Genomic DNA, 13,919 nt, shown 5'->3' with positions numbered 1-13,919 from the left:
TCAGACCTGGTCACAGCTGTACCTGAAACAGTGAGGCCTCTTGCAGGGAATCCACAGAGCCTCTGCCCATGGCTCTCCAGGAGAATCCACTCTCTCCCTTTCCCCCAGCCCCAGCCAGGGCTGCCGGCTACATCTCAGGCAGGCATAGGTGGCGGGCACTCTGACTATCCAGGATGTGACAGGCACAGACACACAGAGAAGCAGGGAGGAGTGTTACCCACTCTCTCACTAAATACAGGCAAGCAGGAGGAACAATGAAAACAATCAGAACTGCAGAGAATTTCCAGAAACCACATGGTGGGGATCTAGTGCCCTCTTCTGGTGACAGGGAATACATCAGAGATTTGGATTCTTGTGCTCCTGAGACCTACCCCAATGTAATACTGACATTGCCCTATTAGACCCTATATATCACATATAGGCTTGCTTGATATCACACACGTACAAGTGCTGGGATTAGAGGTGTACCACCACTGTACCTGTACCACCTGTAGGCTGTTACTGTAGTTGAAAGTGACTTTCAGTAGCTTAGATAACATGATAGACCCATCCCTCTTTGTGTGTGATCCCTGTTTCCAGGTGTGAGTGACTCTAGGATTTTTCCATCCTTTATTTCCTGACATTAAACCCTTTGGTGATGGGTTTTAAAGTTCATAGTTTATCGTTATCATAAAAGTTTTTTTTTTTTAAACTGATTTTTGATCTCCCCACTCACCCACTCAGTAAGTTTGTGTTTTGTCTTATAAAGACTGACTATAGAACTCTTTTCATGGATCTGCTTTTAGGGTAACTGATTCATGGGCTAAGGATGTTGTCTGTGAGGACTCTTCCATTGTTGAGTCCTGCATTTACTTTTTCCCTATGTGCTGGAGATGCATATGTGATCATGTTTTGGAATTTGCTGGTACACTTTAGAATAATTTAACATGGTTTATTGTTAGATAAATTTTTATTTTTTATGTATATGTGTTTAATTTTTGGTTATGTGTGTATGTATGTATGTCTAGGTGTGTGTATATGTGAGTTTAGGTGTCAACGGAGGCCTGAAGAAGGCACCAAATCCTTTGGAGTTGGAGTTACAGGCAGTTGTGAACCCCCTGATGTGGGTGCTTAGCAGGGTTGAAAGATTGGCATAACGTTTATGTTCATTTGCAGAGTTGTGAACAGTTTCTCTGACTTTCACACATGTGTATGACACCCATTTGTGTGTTTGTGTGTGTTGTACTTTCTGTCTTACAATTAAAATTCCACACCCCCCCCCCCTTTTGTGAGTTTTTTGTTTTGTTTTGTTTTTTTGTAGAACTGGCTGTTCTGAAACTCTATGTGTAGACCAGGCTGGCCTGGAACTCACAGAGATTCACTTGCCTCTGCCTCCTGATTGCTGGGATTAAAGGCGTGTGCTGCCATGCTTGGCAGCACAATAACTAAATATTTTTACTTTTGTCTGTGTGCACGGGCACGTGCATCACCCATGTAGAGGTCAGAGAACAACTTTTGGAATCAGTTTTCCTACCATGTGGGTACTAGGGATGGCTTTGAGTTTGTCAGCCTTGTCATCATCCACTGCAGAAACGTTGTGCCAGCCTTGAACAAAGTCACTTTTAAGCTTATTTATATATATCTTACCTTATCCTTATATCAGAAGGTTCCCTTTTCTTAAATCTGAGCTGCCATTATTTTACATTTCTTCCCTTGTAGTGTTTGGGGTCGAACCCTTCTTTATGTTAAGCAAGCATTCTATCACAAGCTGTGTCCCCAGCCTTGTGAACTTCTTGTATTATGTAATATAGCTTAGACTGAAGGAAAATAGGAATAGCATTGGTACTTCATTTTGACTGGCGTATCACTTTTAAAAAATTTCAATAATTTTTTTTAACTTTGTATGTATCTGTGTGTGTGTGTGTGCGCATATGTGTGAGTGGCGGTCCGAGTGTGTGTGTGTGTGTGTGTGTGTGTGTGTATGAGTGGAGGTACAAGTATGTGTGTGTGTGTATGAGTGGAGATCTGAGGACAAATTTTGGAGTCCGTTCTCCTACTGTGTGAGTTCTGTGAATCGAATTCTGGTCATCGGTATTGAAGGCAGGTGCCTTTACTCACTGAGCCATCTTACCAGCCCAAAATATTGTGTATTATGATGATATTGATAGTGTGTATTCTCATAGTACTTTGAGACTATCTCCATATACTTTATACAGTGCTAGCTTAGTTTCCAAGCCTTTCTAATTCATTTGAGTTTAATTCTAAAATGGAGTTTCTACTTATCTGTAAGACTGGAAATGGACTTAGTAAAGGCTTTTTTTTTTCTTTGTTAGGCGCAGATTTGATCTTCAGAATCCATCCCGAATGGATCGTAATGTTGAAATGTTCATGAACATTGAAAAAACGTTGGTACAAGTAAGTAGGACAATTGGGCCTTGTCCCTTCCTTTCTCCCCTCTTCTTTCTCCTTCCTCCTTTTCCTCTTGTTCTTCCCCTTCTTTCATGTTTTTAGGTAGGGCTTCTTTAGACCCAGAGTGGCCTACAGATCCTGCTTCAGTAGCATCCATTCCTAAGTTGGGTGCCTGAATCACTAGCTCAGGTTGAGGTTTTATTTTATTCTTTAATATAATAGGCTTCAGTTCTAAGATTGTCTTTATTGGATTGCCAAAAGATTAAAGGAATTTTCTGAAATCTTATTGTTTTTCTGTGTGGGGGAATTAGAGCTATAATTCATCTGATCGTTTAAAGACCATCAATCTCTTACTATTTTTCTTTTCATATTTTTGAGACTGTGTCGTTTTAGTCCTGGCTGTTCTGGAACTCACTGTGTAGATCAGGGTAGCCTTGAACTCACAGAGATTCTTCTTTCTGCTTCCCAAATGCTGGATTAAAGACCTGTACCACCATACTCAACTAGTATCTGACATTTTTTGTGAAATAATGCGCTATTTTTATTTCATTTATTATTCAAGCCAGTTTTCTCATAATGGAGCCCTAGTTGACCTGGGGCTCATAGAGCATAGAGCTTCACTTGCCTTCTGCGTGCTGGATTAAAGAAGTGCCTGCGTTGTCATTTCTCCTTACCATAAGCATTCTGATCATAATGTTGGCTTTATGGAGTCATTTTCTTTTGATATGTTCCATGGTTGTATAATAAGTGGCTACTTTCCTCTCAGCTAGATTATAATTTGGATGCAGAGATGCTTTATTTTTTTATTTCCATTTTCTCTTTCCTTTTATTTTTTTGGTTTCATGGTGTTGAGGATGGAACCCAGGGCCATGGACTATGTGAGCACTGTACCACTGACAGATACTTTCACCCCATGGATTTTTGTTGTTGCTGTTGTTTTGTGTCCCCCCCCCCTTTTTTTTTCTTTTTTTGAGACAGTTTTTCTGGGCTAGAGAAGTGGCTCCAGTGCTCTTCCAGAGGACCCAGGTTTAATTCCCAGCACCCACATGGCAGCTCACGACTGTCTGTTACTCTAGTTCTCAGGGAGCTGATACCCTCACTCCAATAAACAAAATCAAATGTATTATTTAAAAAAGAGAGAGAGGGTGTTTCCTTGTAGTCTTTGCTGTCCTAGAACTCTAGACAACAGGCTGGCCTTGAACTCACAGAGATCTGACTTTCTCTGCCTACCAAGTGCTGGGATTAAATGCCTGCACCTCCACCTCCCTGAGCGAGAAGTTGATTTTTGTGTACATGTGTAATTATGGGTGAGAGAAAACTTGGGGAGTCAGTTCTTTCTCTCCACATTTATGTGGGTGCTGGGGATGGAACTCAGATTGCTAGGCTTGCACAGCTCACAGTTTCCTGTGCTGAACCATCTCACTACACTAACCCTCACCTAATTTTTTTTAAAAAAGATTCTGTTTTTATTTTATGTATTTGAGTGTTTGCCTGTTTGTATGATTGTGGACTGGGTGCAGTGCCTACAGAGGTCAGAAGAGGGCGCCAGATTCCCTGTAGCTGGAGTGAGCTGCCATGTGGGTGCTAGCAGTTGAACTTGAGTTCTCTGGAATAACAGCTGAGACATCTCTCTACCTCCCCTTGTTGAGATAGACTCTGTCACTGAACCTGGTCCTCAGCCATTTTGGCTAGTGCCTGGCCAGGAAGCTCAATAGGATGATAACTTGTCTCTTGTGCTTCAGAGACATCAGCTTGGTCCATATATGTATGCCACTACTATCAGCTTCTGTGGGGGACTGGGCATTTAAAATCAATTCCTTATGTGTACCCAGAACTTCACCCACTGAATCTTCTCCCCGACCTTTATTTATTATTTAATTTATTTATTTATTGTGGTGGTTGGGGTTGAGACAGGGTCTCATGTAGCTCTGGCGTCCTGGATCTCACTGTGTAGACCAGTGCTGGCAGTGGAGGCCTGGTGCTTTTGACTTTGAAATCGGTTCATTTCAAGTGATTGTCAGAAGTAGTTGTTTAGCTGCAGAAGGGTTTTGGGGATATTTTTAAATAGCCTACTAAGCCATCTCTTTTATTTTGAGATAAGACTATCATATTGTGTATCAAAAAATGTCTTCCAAGATGGGCATGGTGGACACGCCTTTAATCACAATACATGGGAGGCAGAAGCAGGCAGACCAGAGTTTTAGGATAGCCAGGGCTACACAAACCCTGTCTCAACCAAAAACCAAAACAAAAAGAAAAAAAAAGATGTTTTCCTATCTTAAGAAATGAAGATTTGAAAGTCAAGTTCAGTCATTAAGATAATGAGTAGTCAGGGATTTGTGAGATGGCTTAGTGGGCAGCCCTTGCTGCCAAGACTGACGACCTAAGTTCAGTCTCTAGTCCCCACATATTTGTCTGATGACTTCATGTGTGCCATTGGTAAGCAATTTTCACATATTTTAAAAAAATAAAATGTAAGGATGATGAATAGTCAGTGTACATACCATTTTAGAACCTTTTGAATTTCAAAGTCTGTCTTTTTGTTTTCTCAGAACAATTGTCTGACTAGACCCAACATCTACCTCATTCCAGACATTGATTTGAAGTTGGCTAATAAATTGAAAGATATCATCAAACGACATCAGGTAATAACTATGATCCCTTCAGTGCAGGGTAGTTAACTTTTTAATGACAAAATTTGCGCTTTGTGTGTCTGCTTTAAAGGAAAGATTTGTCTGAATTTCTGCATCCCCGGTAGGAGCTCAGTAGTCAATGGGATAAGTTATGATCGTCTGAGGAGTTTACTTTCATACTTCAGTGGCCCATATAATCTCTAACTCAGAACCTGCAAGGTCACAAAAGAGAGTTGGTAGCAAGATTATTGCTTGCAGGAGGTGAAATGTACTTTAACACCCCCCCCCCCAATGTATTTATGTAGGTCTTTGTAAAACAAGTAGAAAAATTCAGGTTTCCAGGATCGCTTGATGGCACAAGGATGCTAGAGTGCATGCCTCTGGATATTGGCTACTTGATGTGTGGGGCTTCAGACCAGCTGAGGCAGTACAGCAAGGCCGTCCACTGCTGCTGATATTTCCATCATCTTACTTCATTTTAGGCTGTTTTTTTTTTCCTTTTTTCTTTTTCCTGTAATGCTAGTTTTTTTACCACAGTGAAACGCCTCATGAAATACCTTCTTTTTTCAGCTGCAAAAATTAATAACATTTGAAATATGTCTTACATTTTAGTAAAATACTTAAAATCCATAAAAGCCAATAGTTTGTTTTAGTTTATGCATAAAGTTCCCTCTATATAATTACACATGTTGTTGTCTTTCCCTTACATGTAACATGCTTTCCAAAGATATAAATAGTCTAATTCAATGTAGCGTATAAATAGTACAGGCTGTTGTTGGGTGGGGTGGTGAGTTCCCTTCCTTGTAGAACAAGTGTTACTGCTTTCAACAGATCTAAGCCTTTCTCTTTTGGGGTGTCTGTTTATTATGTGATAGTCAAGTGCAGCTTAGCTTCATGTACTTGTTAAGAGAGCAGAAATAGAATAAAATAACCTACTTGTTCTTGCCTTTAAGCTGAAGTTAGGAATTATTTCTGCAAATTTTACTGGAGGTAATGCCTACTTATTTTGTAATGTTTATTGTGACTAGTTTATTTATAACAAATAAGAACACAATTGAGAGAAATAGTAGCATTTCTAGCTGGTTTCATAAAGTCTTCTAGTGCTGCTGGAGTTCAGAACCAGGGAGGGCTTCATATGTTCTAGTCTCTTGTATTGGAGTTTTATCTAGCTCCAGCCCTGGTTTCATAGAATTGCAGAGAATCCATCTCAGGAGTCACTAATAATAGTATTGTCTTTGAACACTAATCGCAACTTCACTGGGACATTTTAAATGAGTTAATGACTCACATGGAATCTATCCTATTTATTTATTTATTTATTTTAGGTAGGTTCTTACTGTGTAGCTCTTGCTGGTTTGTAGACGAGGTTGGCCTTAAACTCACTAATATCTACTTGCCTCTGCTTCTTGAGTACTGTAATAAAAGGCATATACCATTGAGACAGGCTTACTTATTATTTATTTAAAAATGTATGCATGTGAGAGTACCTGTTGAAGTCAGAGGGCATCAGATTTCATGGAAATGCTAGCTGGGAACCAAGGTTCATTGTAAAAGTAGAGGGCGCCCTTAACCTCTGAACCATCTGTCAAGCCCCAAAATATTCTACTTTTTTCTTTCCTTTTTGTTTTTTTATTTGTTTGGTTTTTTGTTTTTGAGACAGGGTTTATCTGTATAATAGCCCTGAATGTCACTCTGTAGATGAGTCTAAGTTCCAACAAAAGTCTTTAGAGAGAGCCATTGTTATTACTCACTTTCATGCTGGAGAGATGTCTCAGTGGTTAAGAGCACTTGTTCTTGTAAAGAACCTTTAATCCTAGCAGTCGAGAGGCAGAGGAAGGCAAATCTCTGTGAGTTCGAGGTCAGCCGGATCTACAAGAGCTAGTTCCAGGACAGGCACCAAAGCTACAGAGAAACCTTGTCTCAAAGAACTAAAAAATAAAATAAAATATAAAGAACCTAGATTCAGTTTTCTCCAACCACACAGTAGCTCACAACTGAAGTTCTCTTCTGACTTCTGTGGGTACCATGCACACACCGTTGAAAGACCAATACAGGCAAGACATTCATATACATAAATAAACAAAAAAATCATGAGACTGGAAGAATAGCTCAGGTTAATAGTACTGGTAGTTCTTCAGAGGACCTCCATTTGATTCCTAGCACTCACATGGCAGCTCGCAATCTTGTTTCTTCAGTTCTAGAGTATCCAACACCTTCTGGCCTTCCTAGGCACCAGACACTCAGGCGGTACACAACCATACACTCAGGCAAAACACTGATATACGTAAAATCAAATTTCCTACTCCACAGATGACGTGCACAGAATACCTTGCTGTGCCGTCTGAATAACAAACCACAGAGCTGAGGTTCCACAGGGCAAGGTCTATCGCATATTGACTCATACTCTTAGACATTGGTACTCCTTTTCCACTTGTGATGGCCACTCAAAACTCTACATCAATAGTACTGTTATCGTGAAGTTTTTATCTTATGAGGCAGATAACTATTTCAGCTAGTGCTTAATTTTTTCTTATCTAGTTTTCTATAGATGAAGTAGCATTATATTTCTTGAATTGAAATAATGAGTAAATAATTGTTAAAGGAGAAATTCAGAGGATGCCTTGAGTTGCTACTTAAAACTGAATGCATGACTGTTGCTACTTAGGTCGGTCCGTTAAATAACCAGGACAGCTCAAGAATAACAATTATATTTTAATGGTTATAAGGGGAAACTCAGGCTACAAGAGTGGGAGGTCTGACTTCCTATCTGTCCTGCAGACACGCGCACCTCGGTCCTCCCAGTTTTTCTTCCTGGGCCACAGATAGCCATGCCTTAACTAAATGTGATTGGTTGACAGAGTTTCCTCATCACATGACTTTTCTTTGTTTGCATGTAAGCAGTTGTTAGTCTAAATGGCTTTGAGTTCATGTTCTAGATATATTTAGTAGTCTTTGGCTTAGCCATAACCTTAATTTTTGTAGTAGTTTTCCAACATTGATGTAAAATGACAGTAACATGTATAATGTACACTGTGCTTGATTTGGTGTCCTGTATGTTATTGATGTAGTCCTAGTTTACTTGCCAAAATTCATGTCAGTTAATAGAGGTCATTTGTGCTGAACAGCTAAGGCAAGAAGACGAAGAGCTTGAGACTATCCTAGGCTCTACACCTAAACCTGGGATTTTTGTTTTATGTTCTTTTTGCTTTAGTAAGGCAGTCTCAGAGTAGCTAGTGACCTTCAGTTCTCTAGCTTCCTGTTTCCCAACTTCTCAGGTTGCAGGTCTAGCTAAAAACCTTATAATTTTGCAAGGTAAATACATATTACAGTTATCCTTATGTTGTTGCATTTCCACACTCATTTTTTATGATGGTTTTGAAAGAATTTGAAGAACTTCAGGTATGCTTATGTTGGTAAATTCTGTTATTAACCACTATTTCTTTTCTTAACCAAAAATTATCTTTAAAACCCAGTACTTTTATATTTCTTAGAAAATTTGCATCCAGCATCGAACAGCTTTCTTGCCGTAGGCCTTATTTCTCTCTTGCTTGTTTGTTTGCTTTGCAGGGGACATTTACTGATGAAAAGTCAAAGGCTTCCCACCATATTTATCCATGTCCTTCCTCACAAGAGGATGGTAAGTTAGCTTTTATATGTTGTATTGTGATGTTTAAATAATGGGGCCTTCTTGTAAAATGGCTAAATATGCCACCATTAAAACCTAGAGTTCTTCATTTTGTTTATTGTATCACTTGCCCTGCATTTGTTAGTCTGAATATATCATTTGATTCTTTTAGAAAGTAAGATTTTACCTGTGCTGCTCAGTGCTCTAACCAGTTAGACTTGTTCTAATGTAGCAGTGTTTAAAGATTTATTTATTATGGTGAGCTCATAGAGGCAAGAGGATCAGAGGGACAATGTGTGTAAGTTAGTTTTTTTCCTGTGAGGCAAGAGTATGGGTTGCCTGACCCATCCAACTTGAATACCCACTCTTACATTAAAGTGATGGTGTTTTTTGTTCGTTTTTGATTCTTACGATGTAGCACACATTCATGTTGGCTTTGAATTGAAATTCTCCCTCAGTCTCCCAAATGCTGCTTTGTAGGGTTATTGATTTGCTCAGTAGTATTTATAAATCCCTAAAGTTCTTCAGTTTAGTCCTTTAACTTTCTCTGATTGGATATTTCAAGTAACTTCTCATAAACTTATCTCATCTTCTGTTTGAGCATGCCTGTTAAAAAACAATTTTTTTAAAAATTTATTTATTTTCTGTATATGATTGTTCTACCTACATGTACACTTTTAAATCAGAAGAGGGCATCAGATCCCAGATGGTTGTGAGCCACCATGTGGGTTCTGGGAATTGAACTCAGGACCTCTAGAAGAGTAGCCAGTGCTCTTGCAGAACCATTTCTCCAGCCCCCCAAACAATTAATTTTTAAGTTCATTGATGTCTTTTCTGTTTTTTAATATCTTAGAGTTTTGTTTTTGTTTTTTGTTTTTTTTTGTAATTTTATTACTTTTATTAGACAGGATTTAGACAGGGTTAGAACTTACTCTGTAGACCAGGCTGGCCTGAAGTCAGAGCTGCTTGCCTCTGCCTCCTGAGGACTGGAATAAAAGTCTTGCACCAGGCTTGATTTTTCAGTTTGTTTGTTTGTTTATTTGTTTATTATTTTGGCTTTTTTTGTGACAGGGTTTTTCTGTGTAACAGCCCTAGCTGCCCTGAAACTAACTTGTAGACCAGGCTGCTTTTTTTGTGTTTTGCCTATGTGTGTGTCTATATACCATGTGCATGTAGCATCTGCAGGAGCCGTCTGGTCCTCTGGGACAAGAGTTAAAGGATTGTGAGCCATCTTGTAGGTTCTGGAAATCTAACTTGGGTCCTCTGGACAAACAACCAATACTCTTAACTACTCTAGCCCCTGTTGGCGGTTCTTTTTGTTTTCTTTTTAGAGATGGTCTCATTGAGTTCTCCTGTGGCCTTTAACTCGGCTATGGCTGGCTTAGGTTTTTTATTTTCTTTAGAATTGTTTTAGGTACTTTTGTTTTCTCCAACTCTGGTTTTGGTACATTTCTCTTTCCGTCTTTTTATTGATTGAGACAGTTTCTCCGTGTAACTGCTTGGACTATCCTGGAACTTGTTTTGTAGACCAAGCTGGCCTTGAACTCACACAGTTCTACCTGCCTCTGCCTTCATGCTGGATTGGATTAAAGGCGTATGCCTGTCGTACATTACAAAAAAACAGAAACGAAAAACCCATGTTTCTCAGTTTGTATAAAGTTTTGGATAGGGGAAAAACATTCCATTCTTAAGTAATTCCATTTAGTGGTTCTTTTCTACACGCATAATGAGGTACAATTCCTATCCTTTCCTTGAATATTTTGTTTTTTCAGTTAAAATATTAATATATAACTGGGCATAGTGGTACATGCCTTAATCCCAGCACTTGAGAAGCAGAAGCAGATGGATCACCGGACAAAAAATTTGTATATGTTTATTATATACACATGTGGTTTTGGGTGCATGGAGGGAGGTCAGAGGACAACTTGTGGAGTTCTCTCTTTTTATTGTATGTGGATATATGCGTATCACTGTCAGAGGATGTTGTGTCAAAGTTGGTTTTCTTTTCCCACCATGTGGCTTTCAGCTATCCACCTCATGTTCTAAGTCTTGGCTGCAGATGCCTTCATCTGCTGTCCATGTCATGAAGACAGCTTTAGGGGTGCTGACTCCATCTTCAAATGTGTGACCTTTCAGAATGATAGGAACAAAAGGTAGCTACTATCAGGGCTGATTTGGGTAGTAGGGTTTTTGGCAGTGAAGCCTGTGAAAAATTTCCCAATGGCAAAAATAATAGCTATGTAGACACATAAATATACATTTTTTTTTCTTTTCGAGACAGGGTTTCTCTGTAGCTTTGGAATCTGTACTGGAACTAGCTCTTAGATCAGGTTGGCCTTGAACTCACAGAGATCCTCTGCCTCCTAAATGCTGGGGATTAAAGGCGTGTACCATCACTGCCTGGTGTAAATCTACATTCTTTATGTAGAAGATTTAACCTTAAAGACATATGACTAATAATTGAAAAAAAGCCAAATTTAAATCAGCACAATCTTTGAAGATAGATTCAGTATCCCTACAGCAATTTTTACTGTATCCAGAGGTTTGTTGGAGGTAGTTCAGTGTTTGAAGGTTTTTGTTGCCAAGACTGTCGACCTGAGTTCAGTCCCTGGGATCTATCTAGTAGAAGAAGACAACCAGCACCCACATGTTGTCTGTGATAGTGCTGTGCATTGCTTTTAGACCTATAGGAGGAGCACATGAGGAAGATGCTGGTGCGTATATATGCACATGACAGTCGGAGATAGGATTTAAGTGTCTTTCTTGATCAGTTTCTACTTTTTTAGATTTTTTTTTTTTTTTTTTTAAAGATAGGGCTTCTTTGTGTAACCTTGGCTCTCTTGGAACTCACTCTGTAGATCAGTCTTGTAAACAGAGGTTTCTTTGTCCTACTCATCCTGCAGCCATTTCTAAATAATCACTCAGAGGCTTCATATTAATTACAAACAATTTGGCCTTTAGTCTATACTTATTTGTAACTAGCGCTTAACATTAAATTAACCCATGTCTGTTCATCTAAGTATTGCCATATGCTCTGACTTTTCTGGTCCGATGGTATGCTCTTTCTTGAGTGGTTGGCTGCCATCTCCCCAACTCCACCCTTTTCCCCTATATTTTCAGTTTGGCTTTACCCCTTGCCATTATTCTGCCTTGCTGTAGGCCAAACCAGCTTCTTTATTAACCAATGGGATAAAACCTTTTCACAACATACAGAATATCCCACAATATAGGCTGGCCTCCAACTCGGAGATCCACCTGCCTCTGCCTCCCTAGTGCTGGGATCACAAGTGTGCACCATCACTGCCTGGCCCTTAAGATCTATTTTTTCATTGTGTGTGTCTATATGGGAATATGTGCATGTAAATAAAGGTGCCTTCAGTGGTCAGAAGAAGGTGTTAGGTCCCCATTACATCGGGTTTGTTGTGAGTTTCCCAATGTGAGTGTTGGAACTGAACTCTTAATATCCTCTGCAAGAACTGAATATTGTTCTGTTCTTACTTGCTCCTCATTTCTTCAGCCCCTTGTCCTTATTTTTTGAATCATTTAATGAGCTTGTAGCTCCTCTTTGACAAGACTAGCTGACCAATGAACTTCAGTGACTTGCCTGTCTCTCTTCACCCGGTGCTGGAGATACAGACACACATCACCACACTCAGCTTTATTATTGTTACTTTTAGTTAGATTTATTTATTTTACTTTTTGTGTGTGAATGTTTTGCCTGCATGCATTTACGTGTATCTTTTGTGTGCCTGTTGGATTCCTGGGAACTGGGGTTATAGATGGTTGTCAGACTTTACAGGTCCTGCCAGAGTCAGCATGTGTGTGCTCTTGACTGCTGAGCACTGGGATCTGAACTTGGTCCTCAAACTTTGGTGTTGAATCCTTTATTGACTAGCTATTTCCCCAGCTCCAAAAATGTCTCTTTAACCTGTTTGAAAATTTAAAACTTGCAGTTGGAGAGATGGCTGAATAGTTCAGAGCACTTACTGCTTTTGCAAAGAACCAGACTTCGGTTCCTGGTACCTATATGTATAACCTCAGGTTACAGGACATCTGACATTTGCACTCCTGCACACATGTAGTGTACATACGTGATACTTGGGGCACACATACATACATAAAGATAAATATTTTCTTTAAAATTCTACATAAATCTAGTTCTTATTTTGGCATTTCATCAGTTGAACTAATTTTTTTTTCTTTCAGAAGATTGGTTGAGACCAGTGATGAAGAAAGACAAGCAGGTGTTGGTGCACTGGGGCTTTTACCCAGACAGGTAATCAGTTTTTAACACTGTTACTGTAGTTGTTCATGTTTATCTTGATAAAAACAGTGTATGCCCACAGGGCATAAAGATAAAATTTATTAGCATTTCTATCTCTTTGTTGTTGTCTTGTTTTGTTTTTTGAGACAGGATTTCTCTATGTAACTATGACTGTGCTAGAACTTTCTTTTTTTCTTTTTTTTTTGTAATTTTATTAAATTATAAAAGTTTCCATTTCCGCCCCTCCTCCCAACACCCTCCCACTCCCCGTGTGCTAGAACTTTCTGTGTAGACCAGGCTGACCTCTAACTCACAGACATGCCTGCTTCTGCCTCCCAAATGCTGGGATTAAATGTTTTTTTCTTTTCTTTCCCTGTTTCTTTTTTTTTTTTAAAGATTTATTTATTTATTATGTATACAGTCTTCTGTCTGCATGTATACCTGCAGGCCAGAAGAGGGTGCCAGATCTCATTACAGATGGTTGTGAGCCACCATGTGGGTGCTTGGAATTGAACTCAGGACCTCTCGAAGAGCAGCCAGTGCTCCTAACTGCTGAGCCATTTCTCTAGCCCTCCCTGTTTCTTTTATTCTCTTTTTCTATTTTCTTTTTTGGGGGGTGGGTGGGGGACTAAGCCAGGTCTTTACACTGATGGTTAAATGCTATAGCATTGAACCAGCTTCATTAATTAAATATTAGAAACATTTAACATGTATGAAATGCAGTGTGATATTCTAGTATAAGTGTACATTATGTAATGAAAAAATTGGGGTAATTCATATATTTTTTTTCTGTCTAGTCTGGTCCTCTTTGTCCTGTCAGTGTCCTTGTGAACAATCCTCTACCACATACTCAACTGCTTTGATGCCTACTATGCCATCCATGATTATGGACTGGACTCTTAAAGCCATGTGCCAAAAAATAAGTTGTCCTCTCAAGTATTCTGACAGGAAATAGCTTTCAAAATACCTGCTCAGCAGTTACACAGAATCAAATACACTGGGGTAGAGT

At 39.3% G+C, this 13,919-nt stretch overlaps 1 protein-coding gene across 2 annotated transcripts in view; it reads left to right on the top strand.

Moving 5' to 3' along the window:
- The window catches only part of Smarcc1 (SWI/SNF related BAF chromatin remodeling complex subunit C1), a 116,296-nt gene that overhangs the window by 12,038 nt on the left and 90,339 nt on the right, over positions 1-13,919 (top strand). Inside the window, exons 4-7 of one of the 2 annotated variants that reach the window (XM_085688895.2) lie at positions 2,313-2,394; positions 4,941-5,033; positions 8,589-8,658; positions 12,856-12,922. In XM_085688895.2, the coding sequence (XP_085545021.1) occupies positions 2,313-2,394; positions 4,941-5,033; positions 8,589-8,658; positions 12,856-12,922 (312 nt within the window). Of the gene's footprint in view, positions 1-2,312; positions 2,395-4,940; positions 5,034-8,588; positions 8,659-12,852; positions 12,923-13,919 lie in introns of both variants that reach the window. The other variant, XM_048424312.3, reaches the window with a different exon arrangement.

This window comes from Myodes glareolus, chromosome 4 (assembly GCF_982192425.1).
Source record: "Myodes glareolus chromosome 4, mMyoGla1.1, whole genome shotgun sequence".
NCBI classification, from domain to species: domain Eukaryota; kingdom Metazoa; phylum Chordata; class Mammalia; order Rodentia; family Cricetidae; genus Myodes; species Myodes glareolus.
This window is presented reverse-complemented; position numbering and strand designations above follow the sequence as displayed.